A 21918-nucleotide genomic window follows, 5' to 3' on the forward strand; every position below is an offset into this window, starting at 1 on the left:
TCCTTGTATCTGTGTTTATACTTTTAGATAGACCCATCCTTTTCTACTGAACTACCTGCCGTGGTATTCACCTCAGCACGCCCCGTCACTCTGCAGTACTTTAGTATCCCACTCCCTTGCAAACTGATTCTTCGAGACGAGCCCCTTAGCCTTTGCTCTACTCCTCATCACTGCCACATTGTGAACCTAGTCTCTCTCTAGCTGCTAATCAGTATGCATTACAATCCACAGAAGAGCAGTGCATTTCGTGATAGGTTCATTTAGTAAGCGCAATAGGCGCGAAAGCGTCACGGACATGTTCATCCGATTCTAATGTCAGACGTTGCAGGAGAAGCGTTCTGCATTACGGTACAGTTTACTGCTGAAGTTCCGAGATCGTGGATTCCTAGAAGAGTCGAACAATACAAATCCGCCTCCTACGTGTAGCTCACACCTAGGGTAGCCAACAATCGTTTTTTCCCGCGAACAGTTTGCAATTGGAACAGCAAAATGGAGAAGTGAAAGTGATGCGCAAAGTACTCCGCCACACACCGTAAGGTAGCTTGCGGAATCTAAATGCAGATTCGATTTCGGAATCCCTTTCTGACCATGATGTAACCCAACATCTATCTTACAGTGTCTCGAGGCCTTTCCAAGCGTACCATCTCTTGTCATTTTGAACAGTGGAAGAGTGTTCATTAGCTGAAATTTATAGCAGGACTGAATTAGTCCTCCTTTCATTCCTACTACCGAGTCTACACAGTCTCTCGTAATTCTTGTCTTCTTTTATCTTCTTGTAGTACAGTCTCATATCACTCTATTATTATTATTATTTCTTTCCTTTCTCAGACATTATTATTATTTCTTTCTTTCTTTTCTCAGACGTTATGTCTGGTCAAAAATGGAAAGTGACGCGGGCCTTGATCAAGCGTGACTTCCTTTTAACTGTGTGGTATATGTTACATTGCATTTAGGAACTTTCGGGTAACTGAACATGTATCAATAATTACGGATTTCTGTAGTTGTATATATAAGTTTGGATGTACCTGTATTGCATTGATGTACTGGTGGATATTGTGTGGTATGACTCCTGTAGTTGATAGTATAATTGGTATAATGTCAACTTTATCCTGATGCCACATGTCCTTGACTTCCTCAGCCAGTTGGATGTATTTTTCAATTTTTGTATATTTGTTGTATTGGGTATGGATATTTCGATTAGTTGTGTTAATTTCTTCTTTTTATTGGTGAGTATGATGTCAGGTTTGTTATGTGGTGTTGTTTTATCTGTTGTAATGGTTCTGTTCCAGTATAATTTGCATTCATCATTCTCCAGTACATTTTGTGGTGCATACTTGTATGTGGGAACGTGTTGTTTTATAAGTTTATGTTGTAAGGCAAGCTGTTGGTGTAATATTTTTGCTAAATTGCCATGTCTTCTGGGGTATCCTGTATTTGCTAGTATTGTACATCCGCTTGTGATGTGATCTACTGTTTCTATTTGTTGTTTGCAAAGTCTGCATTTATCTGTTGTGGTATTGGGATCTTTAATAATATGCTTGCTGTAATATCTGGTGTTTATTGTTTGATCCTGTATTGCAATCATGAATCCTTCCGTCTCACTGTACATATTGCCTTTTCTTACCCATGTGTTGGATGCGTCTTGATCGATGTGTGGCTGTGTTAGATGATACGGGTGATTGCCATGTAGTGTTTTCTTCTTCCAATTAACTTTCTTCGTATCTGTTGATGTTACGTGATCTAAAGGGTTGTAGATGTGGTTATGAAGTTGCAGTGGTGTAGTCGATGTATTTATATGAGTGATTGCTTTGTGTATTTTGCTAGTTTCTGCTCGTTCTAGAAAGAATTTTCTTAAATTGTCTACCTGTCCATAATGTAGGTTTTTTATGTCGATGAATCCCCTTCCTCCTTCCTTTCTGCTTAATGTTGCTGAATGTATGTGATGTATTCTATATGTATTCTATTTATTATTATTATTATTATTATTATTATTATTATTATTATTGGATTTTCGTTTTCCTTTTATTACTGAATTACGCATTCAATGTCCTTAAATATGTCATCATCTTGTGCTTCCGACGACGGCATTCAAACATGATTGTTGTTGGTGTTAGTTTGCTGTCGATTCTGATGAGAAAAATCCTGCGACGATAATTCACTCTCTGCTCTATTTGCCTTTTCATGACGAAACCTACTTCCTCCTGCTGTTGATATTACCCCACATTCATCTGACTATAACTACTTTTCCCTCTATTGTATTTCACTGAACACTCATTTCGCAGACTGAGCCTTTGCATTTCTCGTTTCATATTTTCTGTCTTCCCCAGCGCATTAAGACTTCTCACAGCTCGCAGAATGTCACTCTTTCATTTGTAATCCTTACTAATAACATAAATGCTGAAGTAATTCTGTTATACTTTCAAGAGTAGACCACTGCACCGATTTTGATGAAAAACGGTATGGAGATAGTTTGAACGCTGAGGAGGGGTGAAGACTACATTAGAAACTGTGTAGTATAACACATTTATTGATATGAAAAATATAACGTGAAATACGGAACAATAATTTACCTATCTACTCTGTGACTTTTGAAATATATCGTATCTGTCAAAACGCATTTACTGTTTGATATGTTCTACATAATACGATTCAACGTAATGAATACAGCGCTTACACGCGTCTTCCTGCTTAATCCACACTCCCATACCAATATCAGTGACGAGCCTGTCGCATTTTAACCCCTCAGCGTCTTGTTGCTGCTGTAACTCCGAAGAAGCGATCATAATTAAATAGTATAAATAGGTCGTGATCATGTGCTAAGTGTTGTTAACTCTTAATCGTGTGGTATCTAGTTCGAATCCTGTCGAGGTCGGATTTTTTTTCGCTTGCGAATGAGTGCGTTACGTGTGTTGTCCACACAATTACTTTTATCATTATAGATGATCAAGTCGCCGAAGTGGTGTCAAGTACAAAGACTTGCGTCAAGCGCCAGGGAGGAACTGGTAAGACCTTTCTTTTCAGTTTGCTCTTGGCCCAAATTCTGCTGCACTGGCCTCATCTCAATAGCTGCCACGCTGCTCAAGGGGGGTCAAACGAAGCATTCAGTACTTATGCTGCTGTTGAACTTAGCTCACGCAGATATACACATTTGTAACAGCAATAAAAATGGCGATCGTGGACGGATGTTGCAGCAACGTAAGCTGTCGGATTGGGCCGAACGAACAATGTCTTGACACTCTCTGCCCGTAATAACTGAAGGCACACCGGCAGATGAAGTAAATGCATGTTGAAAGGCAACATGTCACAAACTTTTAACAACAAATGTGAGCGTGCAACTGCACGGTAACACACAACCTGCACAATAAGCGGGATGCTCTTCTGAAAATCGGCGAAGATCGTACTCAGACATATGCTAAGCACACGGTTATATTGCATCGTGAATTCTGTACTATTGTTAACAGTATATAAGAGTTGGTGAGCAAAGTTTATCATGAACTACAGACAAATATGTGAACTAACGGATGAATCTGTGAAAGGGCAACTATGGCGCCGAGTAATGATTCTGTAGGCTAATACAGCCGAATGACAAACTTACATGGCAAGTGGGAGGAGGCGCTGTAGAGTTTCTCTATGCCGATAATATTAGAGAATCTGAACAAATCACCTCTTATCCTGTGGCGTCTCTTAACTCTTTGGAATTGACAAGAGTGTCTTTTCATAAAACGAAGTTATAGGTTAGTGTCCCATTCATATTAATGGGAAATCTTGATGCGAGCAGAAAGTGTAGGTGTGTATGGTTACAACTCTTACCCACCTGGACCCAAATATTATTAGGGCTAAAGTAATTAGTGGCTTTGCAAAAGGGGGAAATGTTTCAATTCCACAAACCTCAATTATACCAACAAACGCGCGTTTTCAGTTTAAAAGATTGCAATTCCCAATAAAAACTGCTTTTAGAATGACAAAAAAAAAAAACAAAAAAAAAACTCCAAGGGCACACACTCAAAGTTGCCGGTGTGTTTTTCTCATGGACAACTCTGTGTGGCGTGGTAATGTTTGCTCAGCATGATTCATTATAACAGGAGCGCGGCCGCGGGTAAGAGCTAGTTTTATTTCGGATGGCCATCTCTCCTTCGCTGTCCCGTCTCGGAAATCAGTCCCCTCCTGGAGATCGGTATGAGGAACTAATCCGAAATATTTCTGCAAGGGAGAGATGACACTTTTTCAGTTGCAGGCCACGTGCCCTGTGAATACACATTATTTATCTTTAATGCACTGTTTTCCATTGCCTTCTGCATCCTCGTAACGGATACTTGCGCCTTCCAGGGTTTGTTTTGCATCACAAGGGCAAGCGAATCTCTACCGCTCCTCCGCCGTTTTGGAAAGCCTTTGGCTTATACCGAGAAGTCTTGGTCCGCTATTGCTGACGATTTTTATTGAAAGTCTAAACAGTTGACCCAGCACGTTCTGATTAGTAGTGTTAGACGCTGCCGCTAGACCACGGTGACAGCCACGATTACCACTCAGCTGTAAATCACCCAACAAACTGTTGCACCATTTTACATTGTCGAACGCTTTTTGTAGGTCGACAAATCCTATGAGCGTATAAGTATATCGATTTCTCTTCAACCTTGTTTCCATTATTAAGAGCAAATTCAGACCTGCGTCTCTCGTTCCTTTACCTTATCTAGAGCCAAACTGATCGTCACATAACAGAGGCACAGTCTTCTTTTCAATTTTCCTGTGTATTATCTTTGTCAGCGGCTTGGGTGCGTGCTCTTTTATGCTGATCGTGCGCTAGTTCTCGCACTTACCTGCCATTACTTAAGCATTTGTATAAAAAAAACTGCTTCTCCCTGCTCCCCCAAAAATGATTTGATTGTATGTGGTTGCTGTGTATACCGACCGGGGGGAAGGGGGGGGGGGAGGAAGGGAAGACAAATTTCCGCCCGATGTGCCAAACTACCTAGCTACGCTAAACGCTACGTGTGGAACGATTGGAAGTAGTCATTAGGTGGTTCAGCTCAGTTCTCGGTGATGTAAACACTTAATTTGATATCCCACGAATAAGTTATGATTTTGTTTTTAAAAGTATTAAAAATTTTAAAAGTGCATCATGCGGTGATTGATGTGATACCAATTGACTTCAATACGAGAAGACAGTGGTTAGAACTGGGAATCGTAGTGTTAACCGTAGGATTTATACTGGCAGTCACGGCACCGACTTCACCAAATGTCCGAACACAAGTGGTTTTCTTTCAAAATGAACAAATAAAGGTAGCGTCCGTTTTTCTTTTAAATCAAACAGCAGTGAATGTTCTTTTAATGGCAAGTGTAGCTATCATCATATCCACACTCATTTTCACTGTTCAAAATAGCTACGGCAGACGCTGCAGCCTACGGAGAGGAATTCCTAAGCGATAACGAGACGTCTCTGGAAGACTCGACGTAAGCAGAGCACTCTTCCAACAGTGAACCACCGGGTCCAGATTGTTGGCATGTACTCTCGTAGTTTATCCAACGTGCACCTCCACACGCAACTTCAATTGGTGAACAACTTCGCAGTTAGCGTACGTATCTGCAGTAACGTGTTGCGGTAGGGAACTATCCTTTCACAGACAACACGTATTGCTACATAATGACCACGTAGCGTACTGGCCAGGGCAACAGCAAACTTGTTCCGACTCGGAGTCAGCCAGGGCGGCACCCGCCAACCCAAGGTCTTGCGTCTTCCTGTTGAAATACAGCGTGACGCAGCACACAGTGACGGCAAAGCTGGCGGCCCTGTCACAGCATCGTGAACGAGGGATGATCGTGCTGTACACGCTCTACCACCGCGTCGGAGCCCTCGCACACGCACTCGCCCATTCTGATGCTGTAAGACAAGACGGAGACTTGCACGTACAGAACGTAGTTGGCATTCAGCCTACCCACTTTGTGTTGAGTTGAGATGCTAATTATCTGTATATCCCAGCATGCGGTACATTTTGTGGAAATTTGACGTTTCCTGGAAGGTGTCTTCTCGGCCTTTAAATTTTAACGGCCAGCAGTATATTTTGGAAACACCATACTGTACACAGACTAGGCACGAATGCCAGGGCAACATATGAAATGGAGCGACCATCTACCCCAATTAGCGTCGAACAGCAAATTAGTTATGAGACGAATAAATTGCTCGAATTTTAAACGGAAGTTACCGGCAGTATATTTTGGATATCCAGAACAGTCAATGTGGCTCCGCTTTCGCTACTCCTTCGGACCACAGTGAAGCTGTCTGCCGACAAAGGAAACGACGGTGACTGGCTCTTTCGGAGCCCGCGTTCTCTCCTCTGTAGAGTGAGAGGGGAACTGCCAGACTGGAGATTTCAATCGATTCTTCAGCTGCGTCCATACTCTTTTACAACACTAATGAGCAAACCACACCGCCAGCAGATGCTTGTATTGTTTTACATTTACGGTTTCGTATAGTTCAGAACCCAAATACATTGAAGCGCCAAAGAAACTGGTATAGGCATGCGTATTCAAATACAGAGATATGTAAACAGGCACAATACGGCGCTGCAGTCAGCAAAGCCTATGTAATACAACAAGTGTCTGGCGCAGTTGTTAGATCGGTTATTGCTGCTACAATGGTAGGTTACCAAGATTTAAATGAGTTTGAACTTGGTGTTATAGTCGGCGCACGAGCGATGGGACACAACATTTCCGAGGTAACGATGAAGTGGGGACATTCCCTTACGACCATTTCAGGAGTGTACCGTGAATATCAGGAATCCGGTAAAACATCAAATCTACGACATCGCTGCGGGCGGAAAACGATCCTGCAAGAACGGGATCAACGACGACTGAAGAGAATCTTTCAACGTGACAGAAGTGCGACCCTTCCGCAAATTACTGCAGATTTCAAGACTGTTCAAGCTGGTGGAGGCTCTGTAATAGTGTGAGGCGTTTGCAGCTGGAGTGATATGGGACCCTCGATACGTGTAGATACGACTGCGACAGGTGACACGTACGTAAGCATCCTGTCTGATCATCTGCATCCATCCATGTCCATAGTCCATTCCGACGGACTTGGTCAATTCCATCTGCAGAGTGGCTCTAGGAACACTCTTCTCCTTCCGCTGGCACCAAACTCCCCAGACATGAACATGCCTTCCACCGTGCTGTTCAGAAGAGATCTCCACCCCGTCGTACACTTACGGATTTATGGATAGCCCTGCAGAATTCATTGTGTCAATGCCCTGCAGGTCTATTACAGACATTAGTCGAGTCCATGCCACGTCGTGTTGCGGCACTTCTACCTGCTCGCGGAGGCCCTACACGGTATTAGGCAGGTGTACCAGTTTCTTTGGTTCTTCGGTGTATCAATGTTCCCAGTCGGAAATACGTAACTTTCAAAAATTCTCGAGGAAATGAACTTTGCAGTATTCCAAACCTTTTTAATAGTTAAATACCGAAGGCGGTTTTCCCAAAGAACTCGCGACTCTGCTGCAGAGTTCTCGCCTAACACTAGGGGATTCAGCTTCGATTTCCAGACGACGCAAATTTCTAAAGAAAGACTCGTCTCCTATGAGTATTTCCGTGAAGCCCAAAATTCAGAGGGATTAAAAATGTAATTTATAAAGTTTTTTATTCAAACAGTCTTTTATATAAGATCGCTAATTAAGAGTTTTAATTTGTAGTTGAAACTGGATTTTTGTGTGGAATATGTCACATATGAGGAGACCGGCATTTTTCATAAAAAATGAGAATTGGATATGTTTCAGCATCCGTTTGATGAATTTCATATTTATATGATGTAGGTGTTGGAAATCTTCCTCCGCACTGTTCTCCGGCGCGTGTGCGACATGTGCTGGAGGATGCGCTCTGCCAGACGCCAGGCTAAGTCACCGGCAGTTTGTGAATGGTGCACGACGGAGCTCGTCTCTGGCGTACAGTGGCACGCGGCCCTCCTCGTGTCGGCCGAACGCCCAGCGCCGCTGGCGGGAGCCTGCCCGTCCTTGCACTTTAGATACGGAACAAGTTCGAGACAGAGCGCTGCAGTTTCGCCATTACCGGAGCGGTGCTCGATGCGGAGGGCAGAAAACCCGGAGACCACGAAATGGGCGGGAACAAAGGTTAATCTCAGAGTCACGACTCGCCCGGGGCAACAGAACGAGTCCGGCGGTGGCAGTGGAGCGCAAACCGCGCAGCACGCCGGTGTCTGGCCGCCTGCGGCACTCCTGCCGACCGACGCACGCACCGAGGGGCAGCGCTCCAGCCGTGGCTGTCGGTCTCACCACGGCACTGTACCTCCCGTCAACTTTGCACAGTGTCCAGCCAAATGACGGAGTTGAAGAAGAAATGCACAAGCGAGAATAAAATCATTACTGACTTATTCCAGTGGCAGGGGAGAACCGAGTAACTGCCACGAGGTGGGCGGCGAAACAATCGAGTGACTAATGGAAAAGCTGCGGTAAAACGGAAACTTGTACGTTTCTTTGCGAACTCCAGAGTGATGTACGACTGTTCACTGGAAAATCTAATTCGGAGACTGATCGTGTCGAGAATACGCAAATAACTCTTTACTCCATTCGGCGTGTGCCCAACTAACACAATGTGCACGGTGAAACACGGGAACAATATCACGGAGCGCTTGAACGTAATCACGGGACTGAGGTTTAAAGATGTTTTTCAGCAGCGGCGTTCGGTCTTTCAGAAGATAATGGGAGAGACTTTCGAGAAGAAGATCGACAATAGTCGGAGGTACAACTATCTTTCCTCTGGAATATACTGAGGATGTAATCATATTACCGAGATCCGAGAAGAACCTGGCACGATTGAAAACGGACATTTCATCAGAAGTCTCGCAAACGAATCAAACACAAAATATCGCCTCCATCTGCAGCAGGCAAGCCAGGCAACAGGTTCACTTCGCGGACTGATAGCAAGAATGATCAGAGACTTTCTGTTTGATGTTTAGCAAACTCAAGTGGCAGACTCTGCAAGAGAGGCGCTCTGCATCGCGGTGTAGCTTGCTCGCCAGGTTTCAAGAGGGTGCGTTTCTGGATGAGGTATCGAATATATTGCTTCCCCCTACTTATACCTCCCGAGGAGATCACGAATGTAAAATTAGAGAGATTAGAGCGCGCACGGAGGCTTTCAGACAGTCGTTCTTCCCGCGAACCATACGCGACTGGAACAGGAAAGGGAGGTAATGACAGTGGCACGTAATGTGCCCTCCGCCACACACCGTTGGGTGGCTTGCGGAGTGTAAATGTAGATGTAGATGTAGACTGCGAGAGGCTGAGAGCAATTTTGACAGAGACGCGTAATTCCAGACAGCCATCCATGTGACGATGCGATGGCAATTCTCAGTCAACAACGTAGGGCAGTTACTCTGCCGAGGAAAAGAAAGCATCTCATGTACAGGACAAGGATCCCGAGGATCATACTGCATCGGTGCGACACCTCGAGACTCTGAAACAAGTTTTTTTCCCCTCCTAGTATTCCGTCTTAAGACGAATGTTAGCGGACCGTGAAGTGGATGAAATCCACGACAGTGCGATTATGGTATGCGTGATGGGTGAAAGTTTCCGTTGGCAGCTGGAAGACGGAGAGGAGAGTGCTGGTGGACGTGGAGGGCTGGGCCGGGGCCACGTCCACATTACTCTAGCCTCCTAGGCGGCCTACTTCCTGTACAAATGACTGCTGCGCGTTCCCGCTGTAAGGAAGCTAGAGGCTGCCTTTCGCACCATTCAGAAACTTAGTACTAAACGAGTACTAGGATATTGACAGAGAAACATCGTGACAATTATTCAACCATACGAAATAAAATCGTCGTAACTTTTGAACGCTTTTCGTTAAGACCTTCAAACTGCACGGTTGGCCGCGGGGCATGATGGGAATTAGTATGCGCATGCGCACACGCCTTTGTTGTCGGCCATTTGGACGTGAAAATATCAGGGTATGGCGCTCGTGAAGACCTATTATGCGGGCAATAACAGCCTAATTGCGGCTCAAAGGAAGTTTGCAGCCGAGTACAAGCTGAACACAACCGGTCCGAGTGTGCTGAGATGATGACGAGGTTCCATACTCCGAGGAGTGTAGGGGACGATGCCAAGTGTCATAACGACGAAGCATTTGATTCGCAAGTTTGAGAGAACGGATAGTGTCGGCAATGACAGTGTTAGTAATGTCGGTTGTCCAAAAAGGGTGAAAACGCCTGAAAACATCGAGAAGACGCGCGCTGTGTTTCAAACCGGCCCCAGAAAATCGATCAGACGAGCTGCGCAACAGGTGTGAATCAGCTGCACACAGAATACAAACCGATCAGCCACTAAGCCCCAGGGCCAGGGAACAGACGCTGTGCTTCGCCAACACTGTTGTCCACAGAATTCACGAACAGGACTTTGATGTGAATATGGTTTGGTTTAGTGACGAAGCTGACTTTCATTTGGATGGATTCGTCAATAAGCAAAATTTCGCATTTCGCGATCGAGAAGTCTCTTCACCCTCAACTGGTGACTGTGTGGTGTGCGATGTCCAGTCACGGAATAATCGGTGTGATATTCCTCGATGGTACCGTGGCTAACGAACGGTACGTGAAGGTTTTGGAAAATGATTTCATCCCTATTATACAAAGTGACGCTGATTTCGAAGAGATGTGGTTCGTGCAAGACGGGGCTCGACTCCATAGAAGTGGGAGAGTGTTTGATGTCCTGAAGGAGCAGTGGGGACCGCATTCTGGATCTGGGGTACCCAGATGCTACTGGATTAGGTCTCGATTGACCGCCATATTCTCCTGATCTGAAGCCATGCGAGTCCTTTTTGCGGGGCTTTGTTAACGACAAGGTGTATACCACCAATCCCAAAAACCATTGCTGAGCTGACAACAGCCACTGAAGAGGTCATCGACAGCATCGATGTTCCGACACTTCAGCAGGTCACGCAGAATTTCGCTATCCGTCTGTGCCACACCATCGCCAATGATGGCAGGCATATCGAACATATCATAACCTAAACCCGAATATGTGCAGTGGCGTTTATATGTTGAATGAAGTGTGCGCACGCAGTGGTCAGTAACCAATTTGCCTGCGTTATTTTTTTTTTTTTTTCATACAGTTAAGTAACTGTCACCGTGTAGTTGGAAATTCCGCCAGTACTCTTTGTACTTCCGAATCTCCTCTTGTTCCCGAAGAGTTAAGCGTTCTTAACTATTTTCGTGGGGTCGTCGAAAGTGGAGAGGTGATGTAGCAGTAACTAGGAGTTAGGCATTTTAACACGAAAACTGAAGGATTGGTAGAGTCTAACGATCCGTCGAACTAATTCGAATTGGTTAAATGGGGAACGAACTGGCCGGCTATAAAATGGCTCGACATCGCAATAAAAGAAGACTTTTCTGCAATTTCTTACCACTGTAGCTGCCATTTTTCCAGACGTCACGTAGTGAAAACAATTTGTGTGGCGTGGGACAAATTGTGCAACAACACTGTCTCTGTGAATTAAAATCGCATTCGTCGTCGTCGCTTCGACGAGTGGGTAGATCCGCAGGCAGTGGCACGCTTTTGTCAGGAGTAGTGAAAGTTACGACTGAGTATCTTGTGGACGAGGATGTACTTAAAAATGAGGAAAGAATATGAGAAACACTGCTCTTCTGGAAGCTGTGATGTGTTAAATATGTGAGGAATGGGTGCAGCGTGGGAGAATGGCTGAGAGGAAGGAACTACGCACCGTCACCTTCCTGAAAGCACGGAACTACGGAGCTCTCACTGTAACGAGACGAGCTTCTGCAATCAACGGGTGCAGGCTGAGAAAAGCGAGGACGGTGGGGGCCGGACGTGTCATTACTACACGATCGCCTGAGCACGGCGGAGGACATGGTACGCGTGTGCTAAGGGTAAGCGTGAGATGTACACGAATGAGAAAAGGCAGGCGGCCACCTGCTTCTGGAGAAGCACAACGAGCGGCCAGGGCCCAGCAGCGGCTGGCCGGCTGGCTGGCTGGCTGGCTGGCTGGCGCCTGCGGCGGCGGCCGCGCCCAGCGCCTCCGCCCTGCCCTGCCCTGCCCTGCCCTGCTCTGCCCTGCGATCGATGCTGCGCTGCTGGTGCCTCCCTCGCCGCGGCGAGCCCGGACACGCAGCGCCTCAGCAGCAGACTCGGAGCCGAGCAGTAGCTGGCACGAACAGGGTGTCTCAAAGAGGACACAGACACACACAACCAGTCCAGGAAACGCGTCGTTCGCATACCACTCGTTTTGCCGTCGTCGTAATGGTGCCAAGTATCCGTATCTATCTTTGCTCGATTCTTTCCGAAACATCTTGTGCACATTAGCAGCTCCAAAAAGGAACGCTGAACTGACTGATAAGATCCGCTGAAGCGAATTATGAAAGCAGGCCGACTCTCTCAGACGCTGAAAATTTGTCAAGACTGTTCACGTAATTACGGAGGTTCCAATAAGAATATTCGATGCCTTTGTTTCGACACCGACTACTTTTACAACTGAATCATTCTTTAGATAGTTACACTGTGTCGAAAAAAAATCTACAGAATCGAATTCATTCCTCGTTACAGTAGCGCCAGTTTTGGAAAATAAATACTCACTAGGCACAGATGTTGCAACGCCGTAAGGTATTGCTCAGCGTATTAGTACAAAAACGGAAAAATCGCTCTCGCGGCTTTCCATTATGCAAATGGGTTACTTTTTAAAGACACCAGAGGGTTTGACAGACAAATATTTCGTCACTTTGGTGTGTTCCTTTTTGCGGCCGTGCGCTACCTATTTATGGTGTTTCCTGAAGTGATAGTCCTGTGTAACGGTAAACGAAGCTGAGACTTCCTCCGATTCACTTGGGCTATTTTGTTGCCCACAAATCACACTTACGAGTATTTGTATGGCACTTCTGCGCAATTTTAGGTCTCGAATTGCAAGTTCTGAAACCTCCAATCCAATAGAGAAGCGATAGATGCGTGACCGTGTAATTCCATTAACGCATACCTTTTCTCAGCTCTCTCAATAAACCGCCGTTGCAGTCTTTGAAATTTGACGAGACTCGTGTGATCCTATTAAGTTCTGTTGACAGTCGATCATTGCTATAATTCTGGAGATTGCTACACAGTTTTCTGTAGACGCTTCTCTTGTGACATATTCAAAATCCTTCAATAAAGCTGCAAGTTGGTTCAATGTTTCCATTCCTACAGCAGTGTCGAAAAAAGTTATGTCGTAAGTATTTACACCAATACCATTTTCGGGACACTTTCCAAAAGGGGACTCATTATTAAAGAAAAAAGTAGTTTCTTATTAGACTACATAAAATAAGCAATCAACTAAAATATAATGTTTCTTGTTAGAGTACATAAAATAAGCAATCAACTGAAATATCATATACAATCATGATTAATTCATTTGCATGAAAAAGTTCAGAAATTATCTGTACTAGTAGATATCGATAGTTTTGGAGCACTCGTATTAGTATCGCAGGGCGACTAGATTACCACACATCTCAGTAGTTATCGGCATTTTGGTGGTATCTAAACGTCCCTGCAAGGAAGAGATACTCATTTGTGTGTGTGTGTGTGTGTGTGTGTGTGTGTGTGTGTGTGCGCGCGCGCGAATACATTTAAGATGTTTGCTGAGCAACCGGCCATAAATGTGGATCAGCGCATGCAGACTTGGACACTGTTCCTCTGGAAAGCCAATCCCGTATGGTAACAGCTCGGCTCTATCGGAAGAATCTAATTAAGTGTAACTCCTGCATATACGAGGCAGCTTACGAAACCACCTTCAAGTAATTCGCGAGTACGCCATCGCTAAGCGATTCAGACTGACGCGGAACGTGTAGCAAGCGCACAGCAGGCAGCCAGTGTGAGCAAGGCGCAGCGCACTTACGTGTCGCCAGCAGCCGCCCCGCTGCGTCTGGCCGCGGCGACGTCCGGTAGGGCTCTGCCGCCTGCGCCGCGCTGCGCCCTCCTCAGCCCTCAGCCCCAGGCCGCAGCCCCCGGCCGGCCGGGGGTCGATACTGCCAGCCACGCCCTGCCCTGCCCTGCCCTGCCCTGCCCGGCCCGGGACCTGTCCTGTATCGACCGCCGTGCAGACGCCTCTGGAAGCCGGCCGCGGCAACGCCCTTCCACCCCTCACCGAGGAGCCTCCACTCTCTAGCCTCACTCATATTCATCGTCCACCCCTCTTCTCGGCACCGTGCTCTATCCGGAAGAACAAATCAAACCCTGTACTTACACCACGAACAAAGACCACTACTTCTTCGAACACGTAATTGTTTCGCACTGCGGCGCATATTGCAGTTGTCTATACCGAAGTAGCAACGCCTGACGACAATAACAATTTGTAGACCGACATGCAGAGAATTGATGAACGGTACGGGCTCTTGCAGTTGAGCCTTTACGTAAATAAATGTAGCATATTGCGCATACATAGGGAAAGATATCCACTACTGTAGTGCTACACTAGCCGTGACAAATACCTGCAGACAGCATCTGCCGTAAAATACACTACGTCATCACAAGTATCCGGGCACCTGGCTGAAAATGACTTACAAGTTCGTGCCGCCCTCCATCGGTGATGGTGTTGGTCCACCCTTAGCCTTCACGACAACTTCCATTCTTGAAAGCATACGTTCAATCAGCTGCTGGAAGGTTTCTTGGGGGATCGCAGCCCATTATTCGGGGAGTGCTGCACTGAGGAGAAGTGTCGGTGTCGGTCGGTGAGGCCTGGCACGAAGTTGGCGTTCCGAAACCTCCCAAAGATCTTCTATAGGATTCAGGTCAGGACTCTGTGCAGGCCATTCCATTACAGGGATGTTATTGTCGTGTAACCACTCCGCCACAGGCCGAGCATTACGAATAGGTGTCTGATTGTGTTGAAAGTTGCAATCGCCATCCCCGAATTGCTCTTCAACAGTGGGAAGCAAGAAGGTGCTTAAAACATCAATGTAGCCCTGTGCTGTGATAGTGCCACGCTAAACAACAAGGGGTGCAAGCCCCCTCCATGAAAAACACAACCATACCATAACACCACCGCCTCCGAATTTTACTGTTAGCACTACACACGCTGGCAGATGACGTTCACCGGGCATTCGATATATTCGCCATACCCACACCCTGCCATCGGATCGCAACATTCTGTGCCGTGACTCGTCACATCACACAAAGTTTCTCCACCGTTCAATCGTCCAGTGCTTACGCTCCTTACACCAAGCGAGGCGTCGTTTGGCATTTACGGGCGTGATGTGTGGCGTACGAGCAGCCGCTCGACCATGAAATCCATGCTTTCTCATCCCTCGCCTAACTGCCATAGTCCTTGCAGTGGATCCTGATGCAGTTTGGAATTCCTGTGTGATGGTCTGGATAGATGTCTGCCTATTACACGCTACGACCCTCTTCAACTGTCAGCGGTCTCTGTCAGTCAGCAGACGAGGTCGGCCTGTAGCCTTTTGTGCTGTACGTGCCTCCTCACGTTTCCACTTCACTATCACATCGGAAACAGTGGACCAACGAATGTTTAGAACTGTGGAAATCTCGCGCACAGACGTATGATACAAGTGACACCCAATCACCTAACCACGTTCGAAGCCCGTGAGTTCTGCGGAGCGCCCCATTCTGCTTTCTACTGAGCAGGTCGCTGATATGGAGTACCTGGCAGTACGTAGCAGCACAATGCACCTAATATGAAAAACGTATGTTTTTTGGAGGTGTCAGGATACTTTTGATCACATAGTGTATCTACGCGTAACTATCCACAGCGACCTTAAGTGGAAAGACCACATGAAACAGATAGTGGCAAAAGCAGACACCAGACTCAGATTCGTCGGAAGACTCTTAACAAAATGTAACTCATCCACGAAATAAGTGGCTTATATGGCGCTTCTTCGCCCGATTCCTGACTACTGTTCATCTATCTAGATTCCCTATCAGGTAGGACTGACAGAGGAGATAGATAGAAGATCCAATGAAGAGCGGCGCGTTTGCACCACGGAGAGGGTTACTATTGAAATTTCGGGACAGGAGTTTTCAGGAGGAGGCGGACAACAATTACTCCCCCTCATACACAACTCGCGTATTGACCACGAGGAGGAAATTCGAGAAGTTAGAGCCAATACAGAGGCTTACTGACAATCATTCTTCCCACGCACTATTCGCGAGTGGAACAGGGTTGGAGGGATCTAGTAGTGGTAGAAAGTACCCTCCGCCGAACCATTAGGGGCGTGGGGAGTATGATGCAGATGTAAATGAATTTCAAATCTGACTCTAAGTTGACTACATCGTTCCCTCTGTAATTCTGCAAGTGCGTGGCGCACTGCAATGTCACCCTCGGACACGCTTCGAACAGCGAGGTGTCGACACGTGCGAAAACATGGCATCCGCTCAGAAATTCACGTGAGGTGTGATGTGGGTTAACGATGTCACATTGGCACCAAGTTTCGCCACAATTCTGCCTAACACCGCAGTGGGCGTATCACGGGATGCGAAGATCGTCGCACCCCGTCTTACCCACACTTCACCCCTTCCTTTGATGCATCTGTGATGGTGATGAGAACCGCGACACCCAGCGTCGGAAGCAGGAAGTTTCCTTACGAGTGGCCGAGGATAGCATTGCAAACAGACTGTCGCTCAGAATCGACACGAAAAGCCCTCAGGAGGTGACATAAAGAGCCTCAACGAAACCACTCCTCGCCATTGGCTGCTTGTTCCCACATATTTCGCAGTGGAAAATGATGTTTTGCAGTGCGAAGAGTAAATGGACGGCGTTCTTGACAATCTTTGACACGCACGGACGACAGTGCTCTAAGGACACAGGGGAGACTGCAACATCATTGGTTGTGGTCTGATTCCTTGGGAATGTAGCACGACTGCACCTTTCGCTCTGGTATATAGGGTGCAGGCACTAGTGACTATTCAAAACCATTCGACACAATTTGAACGTGGTCCAAAGCAGCAAAGGATATTTACGCTTTTTCAGCACTCCTGTTTTGCGTCCTCTTTTGACGTGACCACGGGCAGGTGACACGTGCGTGAATAGAAGAGCAAAACGTCCCTGTAAGGCATACGTTCCCAAACTTTTGCTCTGGCGGAACACTTTGATAATCCTGGTTCTTTGATGGAACACCTTTATTTTTTTATGGTTCATAAAATTAAAGAATTCAGAAAATGAGAAACTTGTTTGAGACAATGACTACTTCAGCGATAATTATAACTAATAACATAAATGATAATAAAATTATAAAAAATAAATTATAAAAATAAAAAACTGATTACTTATATCAAATGTATTTAACACGTAATTATTAAGTTTTTTTCTCTTGACAAAGTACAATGAAATTTTCACTGTCTTCGGTGATTTTATATCCTTAAATAACTTTTACAAATCTTCTTTTATCAGGTACAACAGTAGACAGTTGAATTCTAACATTTGGTTCGGCGTCCACCCTGTTCCTGAATTTTGTCTCCGTTGCAGCATAATAGGAAAATCCTGTATAACATACATATGCAGTGCTAAATGGAAGTGAAACAATAGCAGCTTGTTTCGATAAACTCAAATACTCTTCTGATACATTTAACCAGAAATTACATAATGGCTGATATCTGTGCCTTTGCTTTAAATCAGAGTCACTTATAAAGCCAATTAGTTTTTCTTATTCTCTCGACGTTAAAGCCTGCTGGTTTAGCTGTTGCAGAAAATTGATTTCGGACCCAAGAATGATGCTCACTAGCCCCTGGAAAATATTGCAGACGAGTTTTTACAAGTCATGTAAGTGCTCTATAAATGGCTTAGAAATTACAGCTATTTTAAAATTGTTTTCAGTCAAACATTTGCGTGAAGTGGGCAAGCAGTTAAAATTGTTTTCTTGAACTGAAGAAACCCAAAATTTCAAATTTTCTTTCAAATAATGCAACTTCGTCTCTTGTATTAGAAGTTGTAACTCTCTCTCCTTGCAGTGACAAGTAAAAATGTCTGCCACATGTGCGCGTTTTCTCAACCATAAAGGATTTTTTAAAAAGTCAATAAAATTTTGTTCTGAATTATTTTGCGCATTGAAGGAGGACGGTACCTCAGTACGAAGTGCATAAAGCCTCGTTAGTGCTTTTACACTGGGTAGGCATCTAACTCGTGTACGTAGGCCTGGTAAATTTCATGAGCAAGCTGCTGTGAAAAGCCAATTGCAGGATACAAAATTTTGTCATATATGATTACCTGTCTTGTCATTTTAAAAGTAAATCCAGAAGTCAGGTGATAGTTTAATTGCGACTAGGAAAGAAAATAAGGAACTAGTCTATTATTCGTTTATATTCTCGTATAATTGTTCAACGTGAACAATCAGTGGAGAATCCAACTTCGATCAGCTGATCCACTTTTTCATTCTACACTGACTTCGTTCGCCTTGAACAATTTGTTCGGCCACATTCACCTTCAAGAAGCTCAGCAATGAACAGTGACAATTTTATGTGTAACTGTGCTATTTACTCATTCGTACTCCAATTAATAAACTGTTCAGAAGGTTGCACATGGAATGACGGTAAAGTATTTGACGCTCTACATTTTTCTGACTTTCAGTTAGCCAAAATTCACTTTCGTTTCCAAAATTCATGTTTTTAAGACTATGGGTGTAAATTTAGTCCCAGTTACGTTATTTCAAGAAAGTCAGAAAGCCATTTTAAAGCACTGAATATTGTACTGAGGCCGAGCGAATGTAGGTATAATTCAAGTTGCCAAATCTGGTTCTAACATATAGGCACGCACTCCGCTGACTTCTATAGTACAGTTACAAGCAAACGGAAATTAAATAGTACTGGGGAATATATGATGTTCTACTTTCTTTCTCTGTATTAGCGGAACTACCAACACTTAATTTTCATTATTTCACAGCACTTATTAAGAGTGATATGGTTGTGAAGTCCCATATTTTAGTTGTACAGGTTGCGAAGTAAAATCTCCCGTACCCAACCACCATCTCATGGCATTGTTGTAACACAATCAATCATAAAATCCCGATGGCACTTGTGAATAAACAAAAGAATATAGCGAACATACACCTGTGCTGCCCATCCTACGCCATGTACGAAACAGAAATAAAATCCTAAAGAAAAATTATTACTGCCGCCCTAACGTTAATTTATTTCAGTTCGCGTAAGTTAATCAGCCCAACTCTTTTCACATGTAGCGACCACAAGCATGGCATCGACGCTCAATTTAGCAATGCGAATACAGGGATTTCTTTAATTGTAATCGATCAAACAACGCGCAATTGCTTCTGAATTATGTATTCTTCTCGCAGATTTTTTTCCTCTTGAATTTGGGCGCCCATAAGCCGAACACGTAACAAGCATTTTACTGAGGTATTTCAATCAAATTTATGAAGAATGTATCAGCAGTACTCTCAACATTATTGTGCAGCAGCGATGACTTGACTCCCGCTGCGCAGAATGCTGGCAGCAGAGGAAAGAGAACCAAAGCGATCGCAGCTGTTGAGTGGATAGTAGCACGAAACGACTTTCCATTTTCATTCTGTACCGACAACACAATCCCTCCATAAACACTATGTGATCAAAAGTGTCCGGACGCCCCCAAAAGCATACGTTTTTCATATCATGTACATTGTGCTGTCACCTACTGCCAGGTACTCCACATCAGCGACCTCAGTAGTCATTAGACATCGTTAAGAGGGCAGAATGGGGCGCTCAGCGGAACACGCTGATTTCGAACGTGGTCAGATGATTAGGTGTCACTTGTGTCATACGTCTGTACGCGAGATTTCCACACTCCTAAACATCCCTAGGTCCGCTGTTTCCGATGTGATAGTGAAGTGGAAACGTGAAGCGGCACGTACAGCACAAAAGCGACAGGCCGACCTCATCTGTACATTGGCAGAGACCGCCGACAGTTGAAGAGGGTCGTAATCTGCAATAGGTTGACATCTATCCACACCATCACACAGGAATTCCAAACTGCTTCAGGATCCACTGAAAGTACTATGACAGATAGGCGGGAGGTGAGAAAACTTGGATTTCATGGTCGAACGGCTGCTCATACGCCGCACATCAAGCCGGTAAGTGCCAAGCGACGCCTCGCTTGGAGTAAAGAGCGTAAACATTGGACGATTGAACAGTGGAAAAACGTTGTATGGAGTGATGAATGACGGTACACAATGTGGCGATCCGATGGCAGGGTGTGGGTATGGCGAATGCCCGGTGAACGTCATCTGCCAGCGTGTGTAGTGCCAACAGTAAAATTCGGAGGCGGTGGTGTTATGGTGTGGTCGTGATTTCGTGCAGGGGGGCTTGCACCTCTTGTTGTTTTGCGTAGCACTATCACAGCACACACCTACATTGATGTTTAAGCACCTTCTTACTTCCCGCTGTTGGAGAGCAATTCGGGGATGTGGATTGCATCTTTCAACACGATCGAGCGCCTGTCCATAATGCACGGCCAGTGGCGGAATGGTTACACGACTATAACCTCCCTGTAATGTACTGGCCTGCAATGAGTCCTCGCCTGAATCCTATAGAACACCTTTGGAATGTTTTGGAACGACAACTTCGTCCCGGGCCTCAGCGACCGACATCGATACTTCTCCTCACTGCAGCACTCCGCGAAGAATGGGCCGCGATCCCCTAAGAAACCTTCCAGCAACTGATTGAACGTATGCCTGCGAGAGTGGAAGCTGTCATCAAAGCTAATGGTGGGCCAATACTATATTGAATTTCAACATTACCGATGGAGGGCGCCACGAACTTTTAAGTGATTTTAAGCCAGGTGTGCGGATACTTTTGATCACACAGTTTAGATCAGCTGGTTTTTGTAAAAATCCATTACAGATATGTTGTTGAAAAGTGGTGCTACTTTGTAGTGGTGATATTAAATGACTAATACAGAGACTCTTGTAACAAGTTACTCAATGAACAGAAGAGTGTTGACATTTTGAACGTCTACTTAACATGCAGGCAGGCAGTGTGTAACCACACTATTAGATCGCATAGGTTAGCAGTCATTGGACGACTTATAACTTTCTACCCACCATTATCAGTAAAAGGAAAGGACCACGTCAATGGCGGCAGCACAGTAGCCCTATGCATAAAGGATATAAACTGGAAGAAATGCTTAATGTTATTGGTTATCGCGCACACATGTCTTTTGTGGCGCCAGCAGCGGTCAGGTATCCGTTAAAGTAGTATCGTCAGCGTATCGAAAAAAAAACCGCCATGTTGTCAAGTTTTTCACGGAGAACTGTTCTCCTCCCGCAGAACACCAGTGTTCCGTGGAACACAGTCTGGGAAACCCTGCTCTAAGCGCCCTCCCCCCCCCCCCCCCCCCCTCCAGGCTCGGCAGCACCCTTGGTGGTGCCATCCTCACACCTTTGTTGTGCACGTTAGAAATGTACTGTTATATTATCACAGACTTCGGCATCCATTCGGCTGAGTGGTGTCTCGCAGCCGTTCTGGCAGCCGAGGGCAGGCAACACTTTAGACATAGCTTAGGTGGGGTCGACTGTCCTCAGGCGAAAGGACAGTCGCGAGGCACCAATCAGCTAAAAGGCTGCCGAAGTTTCTGACAGTACATTTTTAATGTGCACAATAAAGGTGTGAGGGAAGCGCCGAGTGGCAGATCTTAGTTGACCCTTTGCGTTCTATTCACGCACGTGTCAGTGTTGCGCCTCTCCGTGATCACGTCAAAGGAGGGGCTGGAAAAGCATAAATACACTGTGCTGCTTTGGACCACGTGCAAATTTTGTCGAATGGTTTTGAAGTCACCAGTGCCTCCACCCCGTATACTGGAGCGAAAGATGCTGTCGTGCTGCACTCCGAAGGAATCGTATCATTATCTATGAGGGTTGCAGCACCACTATGCCCTTAGAGTAGGGTTGAATCGTCTGTGAGTATAAAAGATTGGCAACAACGTCGTCCTTTCACTAATCGCACTGCAAAACAT

At 45.4% G+C, this 21918-nt stretch overlaps 1 protein-coding gene across 1 annotated transcript in view; it reads right to left on the bottom strand.

The window, feature by feature from the left end:
• Positions 1-21918, bottom strand: part of LOC124620345 (CCR4-NOT transcription complex subunit 6-like) — a 135900-nt gene that overhangs the window by 15081 nt on the left and 98901 nt on the right. The window contains exons 5-6 of the mRNA XM_047147019.1: positions 17605-17707; positions 13867-14077 (exon numbers count right to left, since the gene is read on the bottom strand). Coding sequence (XP_047002975.1) covers positions 13867-14077; positions 17605-17707 — 314 coding nt within the window. The remainder of the gene's footprint in view (positions 1-13866; positions 14078-17604; positions 17708-21918) is intronic.

Source organism: Schistocerca americana, chromosome 6, assembly GCF_021461395.2.
Source record: "Schistocerca americana isolate TAMUIC-IGC-003095 chromosome 6, iqSchAmer2.1, whole genome shotgun sequence".
Lineage (NCBI taxonomy): Eukaryota > Metazoa > Arthropoda > Insecta > Orthoptera > Acrididae > Schistocerca > Schistocerca americana.